Source organism: Malus domestica, chromosome 11 (genome assembly GCF_042453785.1).
Source record: "Malus domestica chromosome 11, GDT2T_hap1".
Taxonomy (NCBI): Eukaryota; Viridiplantae; Streptophyta; class Magnoliopsida; order Rosales; family Rosaceae; genus Malus; species Malus domestica.
In genome coordinates this window covers 40,176,231-40,191,068 of record NC_091671.1, presented here as the reverse complement: position 1 = coordinate 40,191,068, position 14,838 = coordinate 40,176,231, and the positions used below count along the sequence as shown (strand labels likewise).

At 37.5% G+C, this 14,838-nt stretch overlaps 1 protein-coding gene and 1 long non-coding RNA gene across 2 annotated transcripts; one reads left to right on the top strand and one right to left on the bottom strand.

The window, feature by feature from the left end:
• Positions 1-3,220: 3,220 nt before the first annotated feature.
• LOC103430221 (uncharacterized) lies at positions 3,221-11,304 on the bottom strand. The gene is made up of 18 exons (XM_070808110.1): positions 11,066-11,304; positions 10,787-10,908; positions 10,558-10,649; positions 10,240-10,380; positions 9,939-10,145; positions 9,308-9,412; positions 6,503-6,592; positions 6,169-6,244; positions 5,968-6,064; positions 5,815-5,884; positions 5,504-5,683; positions 5,270-5,392; positions 5,094-5,177; positions 4,620-4,804; positions 4,383-4,521; positions 3,819-3,878; positions 3,604-3,708; positions 3,221-3,485 (listed from the first exon to the last, which is right to left on the bottom strand). Exons 1-18 carry the CDS (start codon positions 11,287-11,289, stop codon positions 3,372-3,374), a joined length of 2,214 nt encoding a protein of 737 aa, XP_070664211.1. The 5' UTR covers positions 11,290-11,304; the 3' UTR covers positions 3,221-3,371.
• Positions 8,325-8,952, top strand: LOC114819692 (uncharacterized). The gene is made up of 2 exons (XR_003767028.2): positions 8,325-8,455; positions 8,552-8,952. It is a non-coding gene; the product is annotated as an uncharacterized lncRNA (long non-coding RNA).
• Positions 11,305-14,838: the final 3,534 nt, after the last annotated feature.

Here is a 14,838-nt window from a genome sequence, read left to right as displayed (position 1 = left end):
ATTTAACGATATTTGAACTTGATTTTTCTTTTTGTTAATTTTTCTTTTATCAAAATCTAAACTACATATGTCACAGCCCGTCCCGAAATATTTTTTATCGGCGGTGTGAAAAGTCTAAAATGCCTTTGAGCGTTGGGTTGTGGTTGTGATTTAAGCTAAGGTTTTGGACCAATTAAGTTCATTTCCTAACAGATTGGACCCAATTAGATTTTTTTAAGTTTATTTGTCTTTGGTTGGGGACCAATCTGGACCACACACACATACCCTCACCCTATCCCGTTGACTCTCTCTCCTCCCTCTCGCATTTTCTTCCATTTCCGTACAATTGTACGGACAAACCTTGAACCTTCACTTTCATCCTCAGATCGAACCTTTGGAGACCATATTCAAGTTCCTTGCGAGCCCAGGAATCCATTGATACTATTATTTGGATGTGAAGACCTCATTTTCCCAAGAACCCAGTTTTGGGTTACTGTTCATGCACTCGTGATTTCGAAGTTTTCAAGGAGTTTTAAAGTTATAGGAAGCCTTAAAACATCTTCACGAAGCTTGGGAAAGAAAGTTGGAGTGTTTTGGATGTTTGGAAGTCCCAGTTCGCGAGTTTCAATTTTTGGTCGGATTATCGAGGTTTCTCCGGCGAGATTCCGTTGGTCTTAGGTCCCCAAAGTGGTAAGGTTTTGTTCCTCTCATCCTAAGCTTCAATTTGGTATAAATTTTGTGAATTTTGGTTGAGAATCGAAGGAGATATGAAGATTTGAAATTTTTCTAGAAATCGGCTAGTGCAGCAGTGACCGGTGCCGAACTCCGGCGAACCAAGGAAGGAGAAGGGAATATTATGTCAAGTTTGACGAAATATTCTAACGGCGTCCGGTAACGCTATTAATTTATGTTAAGGTTTTAACGAAATATTCCTAACGGCAGTTAAGTTTCGGTTAGGGTTTGGCCGCGCATGGAGGATCGTTTGGGCATGCCTTGGCGGGAACGTGAGTGGTCGGAAATTTTTTCTAAAAATATGGGGATATTCGTGGTGTTGAGTAGATCACGTTGGTATATTCAAAAACCCCATTTGAGCATTGTATGAGAAGTTATTTCCTAGTTTTTTGTATGTGCTTTAAATAACTTTTATTAAGTTATTTCGCATATAGATGAGACCTATCCTGAGGACGAGCGCCATCAATCGAGGCTCGGGGGCTAATACCCTTTGACATATCAGTGAGTGGGCTTTTGGTTTTCCGTATATACCTATATACTTGAGATTTTTCCCAGAAAATGTGTTTAAATGAAATTACATTTTGGAAATGCCATGCAAGTATTTGCCTATTTTAATTATGCATTAGTAGTTGCATATATTCATGATTAGTGTTGTGGACGCACAGGTAAGTGCCAGGTAAGTTCATAAATTAAATATATGTGATTGCTTCAGTTATGTGAGATATGATGTGATGTATTGAGAGCTCATAAACTTGCACCTTGGTGTTGGTGTCGTACATACCACTTTGGGTGGTTCCGACTCGTAAGTGACCGGCGATTATTCGCACAGTCTTCACGTGATCGTAGCACTAGAGCATATTTATATTACACCTAATCCTATCGTACAAACCACTTTAGGTGGTTCCAACTCGTGTGCAGGATTTGATTTGATATGATTGAGATTGGTTATGAGCTATGTACTCAGCCGTACAGGTCAAGTTAGGTAGATCCAGTTGTTATGATATCTGGCATTGATATATTTAACTAGATTACTTATGGCATTTCATTGAGATACTTTGGCATGATATATTTCTATGGATTTTCATCCTGACCATGAATTCTGATATAGCATATATTATATTTTTCTGGGAAAATTATACAGGTTTTACGGCAAGGGGTTAGAACTTTTGAGAAATGAAATGATTTTGAAAAGCTTTGTTTTTGCCCACTCACACTTTCTGTTTTGCGCCCCTCCAGGTTTTAGGTAGAAGTGCTTTGCTGGATCACGAGGATTTCGACAAGGGTTCTGACAAAACATCATAAATGTAGGATCACCCTTGGGTGTTGTACAATTAGTACTTGTCCTGCTTGACTGCATCTAGGATATTTATGCTCTAGTTGTGTATTTCACATTTAATCTCGCACTAGCACTCTATCTTAGCTAGTACTGCTAGTAGTTTGGTTTTTATTCTTTCGCATTTCCCTGATATCTTTATTGCTTCTGCACTGTGCACATGGTTAGGTCACTCCCACATGACGGCTAGCATGCTTCGATCTAGGTCGGGGTGTGTCAACATATTAATAGAACCCTCTTTGTCAGTAAAAGACTATTTAACAAAACAAAATTTTGCTATTTTTTGTCTAATTTGTTCACTTATTTTTTTTTTTCCTTTTCGGCTTAAATATTTTACTAAATATACACTTGTTGCTCGATAAATAGTAAATCCGCTTCCAAATACATTATAAAGATTTATTTAATGCTCACAGAAAATATTTGGAAAACGTGGATTAACACTCACTGTTTTCAGTCGGTTTGGCAAATTCGTACATAAATCACCGTTCAATCTATTTATTTTCACCTTCGCCTCACTGTGAAGTTTTGGAAACTAAGACGAGACTTTCCGTTGAGATTCTTGAGTGTCTAACCCCATTTGACAATGTTCTAGGACTCACTACTATGTTTTTTGCTTATTTTTTTAGTTCTCGGCTCAAATATTCTACTAAATATACATTTGTCGCTCACTAAGCCGTAAAACTGCTTCCAAATTCCTTAAAAATTTTAACTTAATGCTTAGTAAAAATATTTTGTGAAAATAAAAAATTTGCATTTTTGTCAAAAAGCATGGGGTTAGGCAGGATCGACGCACACAAAACGATGTGGACTCAGCTCACGCAGAACGAGACGAATCTTGGCACGCAAGACAAGGGGGGTTGCGCTCAAGAAAACTTGGTGGGCTTCCCGGCATGCAAAACGACTTGAGCTCTGCACATGAGAAACGAGGAGGGATACGTCGCACAAATCTAGGCCAGCCCTGCGCATGAAAAACGAGGCTAGCTTCGTGCAAGTCAAAACGGCGCATGCTCCATGGACAAAAAAAGGGACGGGCATTTGATATGCAAAACGATGCGGACAGCTCACATGCAGGACAAGGCAAATCCAGACACAAGATGAGGCGGGCTCTGTGCACGCAAAACGAGGTGAACTCTCGGGTGCTCAGAAAACGAGTCGAGCTCCACGCACGGAAAAATATATTTTGAAGTGACTTTCTGCCACCCCAAGCATTTCAATCATTTTTGTATATTTTTCTTTTATTTCTCTTACCACTACAACAAACTATCATATTCATGGCCTTCAAAATATATTTTTCCATGCAAAATCTATTATAATTCGTATTTAAACACTATATAAAATAGTTGAGAGACGTCTTCTTTCTTGATCTGCCTTCGCCGTATAGGTCATTCCATTGGAGGAGCTCACTCATGTTTGTCGACTCCGATGACACACTTGCACACACCTGCATTGAATTCAATATTAGACAGCCAATGATCCGGAACGCAACCGAACACTTCCGACCACGGTAGAATACTACAAGAAGCCAAAACCCCGTATTGTATTATTAGGTCACAACGTACCTGGCCATGCGCATGTTTGAAGTCCTCCATCTTCAAAGGACGAATGTCGGTGCTGCAGTACAACTCCGGTACAGGTCTGTTCTCCGCCAAAGCTAAACTTCTCTCCTGCGATACGTGAAGAAAGAACTACTTAGTTGCAGTAACCAACCACACCACTTCAAGTTAAAAAATCAACAAGGGCTTTGTATTTTTGTTACACTGTCCAGCAAACCAACCTTTTTCTCCTTCTCTAAAATTTCCCTAATGGGGAGGTGAGCTGCAGCAACACACAGATTCTGCAACCACAACAAAAATCAGGACAATCCATTACATAAGAGAAAATAGAACTACATAGAATATAACCGACAAAAATAAAACTACGTATGTAAAATGTTAGAATTAAGGAATATGACCCTGTTTTACTGAAAGTGAATCAAGAAGAAGATGAATGATTTCTTCCAACACAGATGAATGCAGTAAGAATGTTCACACCAGAAATAACAAAGGTTTTCTCATTCATACTCAGCACACAAGACATGTGCGAGGATATATCCGTAGAGAAGAGAAAGAGCCTCTCCTTTTCCACAATTCAATCTCTACCCTTCATGTAATCTACCCTATAAGATAATTACAAGTGGCAATATACACTACTAAAAAACTAAGATTACATCTCAGCTGTCCAATTGGTCTATAATCCAATGGCACACATTTAAACTTAGACACATTAAGAAAACACAGCACACACACTTATATTCCAACATAAAAAGCTTAGATGGGTTTCGTAAAAATTAGTAGGCAACCTTTAAGTCACTTCCGGAATACCCATCTGTCAAATTTGCAACTGCCTCCAAATCAACGTCAGTTTCCAAATCTTCTTTGGCCAATACAACTCTCAGTATTTTTTCTCTGTTCTGGCCATCTGGCAAGTTCACCATCAATCTGCACATAGAATTAATTTTGTACGCAGGAAGTCAATATACTTGCGTTGACATATAACAGATGCAGTAGCAGCACAACAGGCAAACATGCGATTTTACCTCCTCGGAAGCCTCCTAATAACAGCCTCATCAAGATCAAAAGGCCTATTAGTAGCAGCAAGTACCAATACACGTTCTTTATCCTTTGTACGCAGACCATCCCAGTTAACCATGAACTCATTTTTCATTTTACGCATAGCCTCATGTTCCCCAGGATTTTCACGTCTGCCTAACATGCTGTCCACCTATGATGGTAGCAATAAAAAAATCAAATTGGACGGGAATAAAATTGAGTGAAACGAGACGAACAAAAGGATTCTATAAACACTCAGACTGACAAGGTATCTTGCATGGGCGTGCCATCCACTAGTGGCCTACACTGCTGTAGTTTAATAACCGAGGCAAACTAGCCCACCATGTCAGCTTATAAAACAGTTCCAGAATACTCTTTGTTTAACTCACATTTTCCAAACGAGAAAACTAAAGAAAAAGGTTCCCTGGACAGCGCAAATATATAGAATGTAATGAACCAACCTCATCAACAAAAACAACACTAGGGGCAATTTTACTAGCTAAGGAGAACACCGCTTTAACGTACTTCTCTCCTTCCCCAAACCACTGCAACAAAAGTTAAAGGGGTCATATGGATTCAATAGTCGTCACAAAATGTTTATCCAAGTTCCAACAACCACGATAAAATGCAAAAATACCTCTGAAGTAATACTTGACATTGATATGTTAATAAAGTTTGCACCAGCTTCAGTTGCAACAGCCTTCGCAAGCATAGTCTTTCCAGTACCCGGGGGACCAAATAGCAAGATTCCTTTACAAGGCTGTAGAATAAGTGACGATAATCAGATAAGAAACATGAAAGAAAAGAAGCACCAACATAGAACTGTTTCACTTTCCAAAGGGGACAAATGAAAAGAGTGCCATGTTTCTACCTTAGTCAACTGTCCCTTGGTAAATAATTCAGGCCTCTGAAGTGGAAGCATCACCAACTCCTTTAGGGTGTCCTTCACATTTTCCAAGGCCCCGATGTCATCAAAAGTAACCCCAATATCGCTCGGTGGAATAACATCAGCAAGAAGTTTTTTCTCAAATTCATTTCCAGTAACCACATCCTGAAATATCATGGAGTTAAATCCAATATATATACACTTACTTTCCTGATTATGGAAAATCTAATTTACATTTCATCTTCAGAGAGCTCGAAACAAGGCATTTGTGGTACTTCCCCACAATATCAACTTACCTTAAGTGATTTCTTTATGCTCTTGTTTTCGTTTTGAATGCCTTGTAGAATGTTTAGTCCATCCCTAAGACTGTAGCGCAGAACCATAAAATATGATAAGAAAACAGAATATACGGTATATTTAAACTACACTGTCCTAAGAAATTGTACAACCTTTCAGTAGAAATAACAAGTTTGTCATCTTTAACTAAAGCGTCTGAACAATGCATAAGATGGTGACTAACAGCCCAGCCTACTACTTTGTCAACACCTGTTGAAGAAAGGATTATACAATGAATCGCATAAGTGAATATTAAGGTCAATATTCCCTGCAAAATGTTCTGCACTACAAACTTTGAGTTCAAGAAAACGCACTTTCAGTTGTAAGCACTAGATCTTTAATGCACAGACTTTCAAGGTCAGGGCAATCCACAGAAACTCGGTTAAGAACCTGAAAACATCAGCCTTACGAAAATATACAGGAATAGCATCGAAAGCACTAAACACACTACATTAGCCACTAAACTGCTAACTAAAAATGTCAACAGGGAAATGAATCACGGTTAGCATTAGCAAGCACATGTGCACAATCTTCACATCCTTGTGTTTCAATAAGTGCGCAAGAAGGTGTAAGAACAGTATACATGAGAGGCGTATTTAAGGGAAAGAACAATAAGAGCAAAAAGTAGATGTGATCAGATGTACTTACTGAGTGAATGGCAACAATATAAAACTTCGATTTCAAAGTTTCAACATCACGTTCAAACTGCTGCTTCCAGTCCGAAAGTAAAGCCTCATCCTGCCAGGATAGCCGACAAATATTACCTCATGCCAGCAATAACAAGTAGGCTGGAAAGAAATCCCAAAAATCCCAAACCAAACCAAAAAAATCCCGATCCCAAACCAAAATTCCCGAAAGTTTCGGGATGTAATCCCAAACCAAACCGAAATTTTCGGTATGGGATTCGGTATTGCATTTCATTTTTTCGGTATTCCCATACCGAACCAAAAAATATATATATATATATATAATTTTTTAATTATAAGAGAATTATTTCAACCGTTGATTGTTTTGGATTTAATCTGTGCCGTCGATTTGTTTTTAGGTCAGATGATAACATTTCACTTTTGTATTCCTCCGTTCATTTGTTTCGAAGCGCAGCCGTGAGCCTCCGACCCTCACCAACGTCGTCCCTCACCATACTGTCGAATTCCAACCAGCCACCGACCCACCACCACACCATACTCTCGTCTCTGACTCTCCAACCTTCCTTCACCACACAACCACCGCTCTCTCTCTCTCTAGGGCGATTGTCTTTCACGGACAGGACAGGACAGGTCACAGAACTGGGGATCTCTCTCGAGTATACTTCTGCAATTGGATCTCTCTCAAGTTTTACTGCAGGCAAAGCTGTGCGTGGATGAAAACATCCCTGTTATTCCTATACCTGGGCCGTCTGCTTTTGTGGCTGCTCTCTCTGCATCTGGCCTCTCCACGGATGAGTTTACGTTTGGTAAGTTTTCCATGGAAATGATGCTGCAGATATTCTTCTTGGTGGATAAGATGTATATAGAACTCTGAAACTGAGTATACTTCTGCAGTTGGATTTCTCTCTAAACATGCTGGATCTAGAAGAGAGAGGTTGACGGTTTCAGCAAATGAGGGGACGACCCAAATATTCTATGTGCCTCCCCACAAACTTCAACAGTTTCTTGAAGAGACTTCTTCAGTTTTTGGTGTTTCAAGGTAAATACTTTTAAGGCTTCAGATTAAAAATCAATTTTAATAAAGGTATTAAGAAAAAATACCAACTTCAATAAAAGCTTTACTGACTTAAGAAAAAAATGATTATATATTAGTTTTTGTTATGGTGAGTTACAAATTAAACTTCCATGTATGGATTTATGCGCTTTTACTGACTTAGTGGTTTTACAAAAAACTGATTTGGTGAGTTTGTAATTGTGTTTCAGAAAATGCGTCCTAGCTCGTGAAATTACAAAAATTCATGAAGAGGTAGGTTTATGGTGATGTCTTTTATTTATATCTGTTTTACTTGTGATCAGCTTGCTGAATATGTGCACATTATTTTCCTTACTTCATTTGTGATGAATCGCATGCCATTAACCATTTTAAAATCCCATTACATAATTTAAACAAGTAACAAGTTAATGTTATCATAGGATGTATATATTGGGTCAGATTTTACTTTGAATGTACATTGTTATTAATGTACATTGTTATATATTAATGTACACACTATGCTGAACTGTGGTTGTGATATATTAATGTACACACTATGCTGAACTGTGGTTGTGATATATTAATGTACATTGTTATTTTATTTGTTAGGATGGACGGATCTAGTAGCCAATCTAGTACACATATGGTCTCGGTATTAGGAAAACGAAAACAAACCCAACTTAGTGGTACCCTTCAACTAGGCACTCCCTCACCTCAAGATTATTTGCATAATGATTATTATGAAGATTGTTGGGATGATGATCTGGATGTGGAGGAGGATATTGCATTAGAACAAATAGAAGAAGAGGGGGAAGAGGGGGAAGAGGGGGAAAAGGAAGTAGCAGAAGTAGAAGTAGTGAGACAAGGAGCCTACCCTTGACGAATTATGTTTCTACGAGGAGCTTGAACGCTTAGAAAGAAGTAAGTAAACAATTTAATTTCATCTTTTATTTTCTTAGTATTTATTATCTATTAGACTATAATTCAATGTAAATGATTTGTGGTTTATTGTTTTAGACATGGCTAATTTGGGAGGTGAGGAGAATACAACACAAGAAAATGAAATGCCACCTCCACCTCCTCGACCACCTCAAGTACAAGTTCAACAACGTCAAAATCAATCACTACCTTCACGACCACGACCACCCATTGTAAGGGGAAGGGCTCAACCATCAACATCAAGGGGAAAATTACAAGTGCCAACAAGAAGGGGCCGAAGGGGCCGAAGATGTCAACAATCTTCATAAACTTGAAACTTTGTTTTTTTGCTTTTGGTTTGTAACTTAATTATTAAAACTTTGGATTGTAACTAATTTTTTTGCTTTTGGGTTTGTTACTTTATTTATTTTAAAACCTTGGCTACAATACAAGTGGAAAATGCAGCTGAACTGCTAATGTTCGTTCTGCTCTTATAAACATTGCAGGTTTGCCCAATATTTTTTTTATTTGGTTGAATAAAAGTTAAGCCCATATGTGGGGGCTGTTACATTCAGTGGGCAGGCCCAATATTAGGTTTTTGTCCAATTGGACCAATATTAGCTTTTTTTGTCCAAAAGCCCAAAAGTCCAAAAGCCCAAAATTATTTTTGGGATTCCCGATTTGTCCCGAAATCCCGAAACTATTTCGGGATTCCCGAAAATTTGGTTTGGGATCGGTATTGAAATTGGGATTCCCGAAAATTTCGGTATGGGAATCGGGACAAGGGTTTCGGTATGGGATCCCATACCGAACCACCCTAAGCACAATGACCATATAAGAAAAAAGGCTGACTACCTGGGGCATGGTCACTTTGTTGGGGAAAATCCGAGAGAGTTGAACTTGCTTCATAGTTTTAGGAGTTTCTTTGCTCCTGTCATGCAGCCTACCCCCAAGGTTATCCTGAACACCACCAATAAATGTGTCATCTTGGTTTTTCAGAAGAAAAGTATCATCATCTACGAAAAAGAGGGCAAAGTATTGTTGAATTTTATATTTCAATGTGAACAAAGCCCCCTCATCAGACTGTTTCAATTGACCTTGAGGAATTTGTGTACATTTGCAAGAGAAAGTGAGACCGAGTTGAATGTAAATCGAACAGAAAGCAAATTGAGAATTAAATTAATCAGATAAAAATTTAGTTAGAGAGTAAAAACTCAAGACTCGCTCTCACTCATCAAAGGCAAAGAAAGTAATGCACTTTGCACAGTTGTCAAGGTCTACAAATCTAAATCAGAATCAGCATGATTACAGATGCTGATATGAGTAGTTAAAACTTGCATTAGCATTACATGCCACCAAGAAAAATAAAATGGAAAAGATAATGGAAATTCACATACCGGAAAAGCGAGATCAAGCAAAGCTGTTAATGTCAAACTACAATAGTGAGTTCAAAATCAGCTAACTGATAAAATCCTCAGCCTCTTACCTTGTCCTTGCGATTGTCCAACTGGGTATGAGAGCCGATCACAACAACATTCTCTGGCAAGTTTTCAAGCTTACTCTTCAAGACACTATATGCATCTGGGTTACCTACCATAACCGATTCTATATCTTTCAAAAACACTATCAAAGGAAGACTTTTACTCTCATTGGTTGCCGCCTGCACAACATTGGTGCAGATATTGGTTGCCACCTGCACAACATTGGTGCAGATATTAATACCAAATTAACAGCAACTATATTGGTACAGTTAAATGAGCTCCTGTTAGTGTAAAGGAGATGAGTACCTCAAGAAGTTCACCGATTGCAAGATTGCCAATATCATCACCTCCAGAACCACACAAGGAGATGAGTACCTCAAGAAGTTCACGCATTGCATGAGTGGAAAGAAGTTCACGGATTGCATGAGTGGAAACACTTTCATCAACCTATTAAGAAGTATATTCCAAGAAATATTTAAAAGAAAAATCCACAATTCTAAACTTGAATTCCTGGAATGACGAAGAAAACTGCTAGAAAAAAAGTAGATCAACAACAACAGAACTCCAATATATGCTTGTAAGCAAACAAGATTCTAGTTAAAAAAGCAACACGAAGGAACATACACCATGCCGGAGAAGAGAATCTACAATTAGTAATCTAGCATCAAAATGTTTCGCGAGTGCCTTTGCCAAGGTTTCCTGATATATCTCAGAACCTACAAAAGAATTGTTAAAATAAAAACATAATGAATTAACACGGAAAGAAAAAGAAAATATCAAACTTCAGAATTTACAAGCATCATCAACCACAGAATTACAAGCCTATGTGTAGAAATTAAAATGGCAGAAGTACCTGCTGGACCAGATAATAATATGCGCGGGCTCCCGGTAGGTAGTGATGAAAAATATTTTCCAAACTTGCTACACCTCAAATTCGGGAGGGTGGATGCAATCAAAACCTTCTTTGTTGTATCACTGTAAAAATGCAAAATGAGGAAAGGTCTGAGCGCAGAATTGACCAATAAGAGTCCAACTACATATGGACCAATCACAATAAGGGAAGCTAGTTCAGTATCATATGATGATCTAATGCACAATAAATAAAATAAAAATAAAAAGCAAATTGCTGCACCTTAGGTAATATGGAAAACTTTCGAATGAGACATCAGTATCACCAGGACGTAGAATTCCTTGTTGCAGTTTTTCTTTAAATGCTTGTCGACGTTGTCGTCTAGTTGATATAGACATTGGAGGATCAAAGTTGTGAAGAAGTTCTCTGATTTCCCTTTGCTCGTCAAGTTTTTTAGAAGTGCTGCCAGTCAAGTCAAAATTGGCACTAGAAGAAGCGCTAAACATTCGGAAGAGTTGTCTTAGTTGTTAAGTTGCCCCACTGTGAAGTTTTGGAAGTTAAGTTGCCGCACTGGTAAGTTGCCCCACTGTGAAGTTTTGCATTTTGTCAAAAAGCAGGGTTTTAGGAGGGATCGACTCACACAAAATGAGCAAAATGAGGCAGACTCAGCTCACGTAGAACGAGGTGAATCTTGACATGCAAAACAAGACGGGTTGGGCTCAAGAAAACGGGATGGGCTTTCAGTATGCAAAACAAGACGAGCTCCGCACATAAGAAACGAGGAGGGATACGTTGCACAAGTCTAGGCCTACCCTGCGCGTGGAAAACGAGACTGGCTCCGTGCACGTCAAAACAGCACAAGCTCCATGCACAAAAAAAGGGACGGGCTTCTTGCATGTAAAACGATGTGAACCCAGGCACACAAGACAATGTGGGCTCCGCACACGTAAAACGAGGCGAACTCCTGGGTGTTGAGAAAACGAGTCGGACTCCACGCACAGAAAAATATATATTGAAGAACATGAATGTGATAGTTTGTCGTAGTGGTAAGAGAACTGAAAGAAAAATTAACAAACATGATTAAAATTCATGGGTGTCAGAAAGTCACGAGCCACAAAATCAGGCGTGACTTTTTGCCACCCCCAAGAATTTCAACCATTTTTCTACAATTTTCTTTTATTTCTCTTACCACTACAATAAACTATCATATTCAAGCCCTTCAAAATATATTTTTCCGTGCAAAATCTATTACAACTCGTATTTAAACACTTGTAATCAACAATATAAGACCTTAATTTAACGATATTTGAACCTAATTTTTCTTTTTGTTAATTTTTTCTTTTATCAAAATCTAAACTACATATTAATAGAACCCTCTTTGTCAACCAAAAGAGAGTAAAAGACTATTTAACAAAACAAAATTTTGCTATTTTTTGTCTAATTTGTTCACTTATTTTTTTTACTTTTTGGCTTAAATATTTTACTAAATATACACTTGTTGCTCGATAAATCGTAAATCCGCTTCCAAATACATTATAAAGATTTATTTAATGCTCACGGAAAATATTTGGAAAACGTGGATTAACACTCACGGTTTTCAATCGATTTGGCAAATTCATACATAAATCACCGTTCAATCTATTTATTTTCACCTTCGCCTCACTGTGAAGTTTTGGAAATTAAGGTGAGACTTTCCGTTGAGATTCTTGAGTGTCTAACCCCATTTGACATTGTTCTAGGACTCACTACTATGTTTTTCGCTTATTTTTTTAGTTCTCGGCTCAAATATTCTACTAAATATACATTTGTCGCTCAATTAGCTGTAAAACTGCTTCCAAATTTCTTAAAAAATTTAACTTAATGCTCAGGAAAAATATTTTGTGAAAATAAAAAATGTGCATTTTTGTCAAAAAAACATGGGGTTAGACGATCGACGCACACACTACAAGAAAACATGACTTAGGTGGCGACACACATTCGTCACATAAACATGAAAATTTGTCACATTTGATTATATATGACGAAAATCCAGCGTCACTATGTTTGTCACATATACGTCACCTATAGTTTCGTGACAAATTTTTTCACTCACCACATTTTTTAAGTATTAGTGACGCCGCATTTGTCACTTAATAACTTTACGTGTGACGAAATAAGCGTCACAAAAGACAAAAGTTAGTGACCTATAAGTTCGTCACATAACAAATGTATAAGTGAGGAATTTATCATCACGCAATCTGATCGTAAAATGCTATGGCTAAGGATAAGTGAAATTGAAAGTGTCACATATTCCTTTGGCATGTGGCGCAATTTGTGTCACATGTGTCAAATTCATATACCTATTAGGAACAATTCGAACCCCGCTTCGTCATCTAGAATTAACATTCATAACAAATATGAGGTAATACTTTGTTTAATCACATTTCATTGATCAATAAGTTAGGTAACATCCAGTACGTACACCAAGTATCCCAAAAGCTAACATAAGCATCCTAACACCTCTAGACATATTGAAATGCTAACAAGATTCTAAGCCATTGAGTCGATAATAAAATAGGTATACCATGTGCATATTTAAAACCAACAACAAAATACATAAGTCATCAACCATATCATGGTCTTCAGTTTAGCACAAGTATCATTGTCATTTGAAAGATCACCATCACTACCTCAGGTGCTTCTTGAATGCTTTCACCTTTAATTTGATCCTTCTTTTTCTTCATCTTATCCTTACATAAAAAAAAGAGAAGAAAACATAGGTGTATGTTTGTCTAGACAATAGTAGGTGCATTGAGCAATTGAATAACATTAACAAAAGAGAAGAAAATAAGAATTGAAGAAACAATTACATTAAGAAGAACGAAACATAACAGATGAGCCTATCTAAATTACATAATGAGTTTTATATGTGCTTTAATTTCATTACCTTGTGAGCCTGCCTTGCGCTTCTTCTCATAGGGCAGGCGGTGTTTGCCTCTCAAGCTCTTTCTATACAAGTGCTCTTTTGTAGAAGATAAATAAAGGCCCTCTAAACATGCTAGTGAAAAATATATCCAAATCACCAAACTGAATGTGTGCCATTGCTAAACATATCTCCAGAGGCTGGGATTATAATCTAACCAGTTAATGATGAAGGAACTTTCAATAGTTGATCACAGCGTTACATTGTTCTCGTGTGAATAGGCATGCCATCACAGTGTAGTAGAAAAGGAAAGCTGCTCAAATTGATGATCTCATTCAGGAATTCAGAAACCAGAAAATGAGCATTCCCAACTTAGTCCAAATGGCCTCCACTAAACCCAACTCAAAATAAAAAATACCAGATATGCAAACTCAATTATTTAAAAAGCTTATATTACATTTAGCATAAACAATAACATACTTTAAAATAAAAATTCGCCATTACCAAGCACTTGAAAGTTATAAGTTACTTTAAGTGACTTGTGTTATCAAGCTTGAAATTAAAAAGATTATATTCATATCCTTTGTCAATATTAGAGATCTTTAAGTGTTTCTTTTTCCCTTTTTCCCTATTCAAGCTAGTTTAAACGTTTATAATTATGATGGGATAGAAATGATGAGAGGCAAATATACTAGCTTGTCGAACAAAATGTGTGAGGGGTTCAGTACAACAAATTAAAGTTCGAAGGAATATTTGTAAAGTGGGAAAACAAGTTTGGATGTGAAAAGGGCAGCTTGCTGGAAATCAGTTGTTGTCTATTTTCTTGGGGCTATGTGGCTGTTTTAAAATTGGTGGACCAAAAACTGACCAAAATTCCTTCAGTCCTCATCTCACCACCCAAGCTAAATGACTGGGAGAGTTTATTTTAGTTTAGTCAGCTTTCTTGGATTTAAGGACACAAAACATGATTGAAGCAATGAGGTGGAAACTATTCCGTTTAAGCAAAATGTCAACATTTATAGATCTACCTTAGGATTCAGGACAAATAATCTAATAATCTAATCAGGCAGTACATATGAATCTTTTTGAGAACAGTCTGTCATCGAAATTATGGAGATATAATCATGTCTGGATTTTTGAAATTGCAGTTTCC

What these genes read in the sequence shown, in the direction of transcription:
- LOC103430221 (XM_070808110.1), bottom strand. Translation starts at nt 11,289, where the DNA reads ATGTTTAGCGCTTCTTCTAGTGCCAATTTTGACTTGACTGGCAGCACT. An exon ending in AGTTTTCCATATTACCTAAG is followed by an intron (nt 10,909 to 11,065) that starts GTGCAGCAATTT and finishes GCATTTTTACAG; the next exon opens with TGATACAACAAAGAAGGTTT. An exon ending in TTTTAGAGAAGGAGAAAAAG is followed by an intron (nt 3,709 to 3,818) that starts GTTGGTTTGCTG and finishes CACGTATCGCAG; the next exon opens with GAGAGAAGTTTAGCTTTGGC.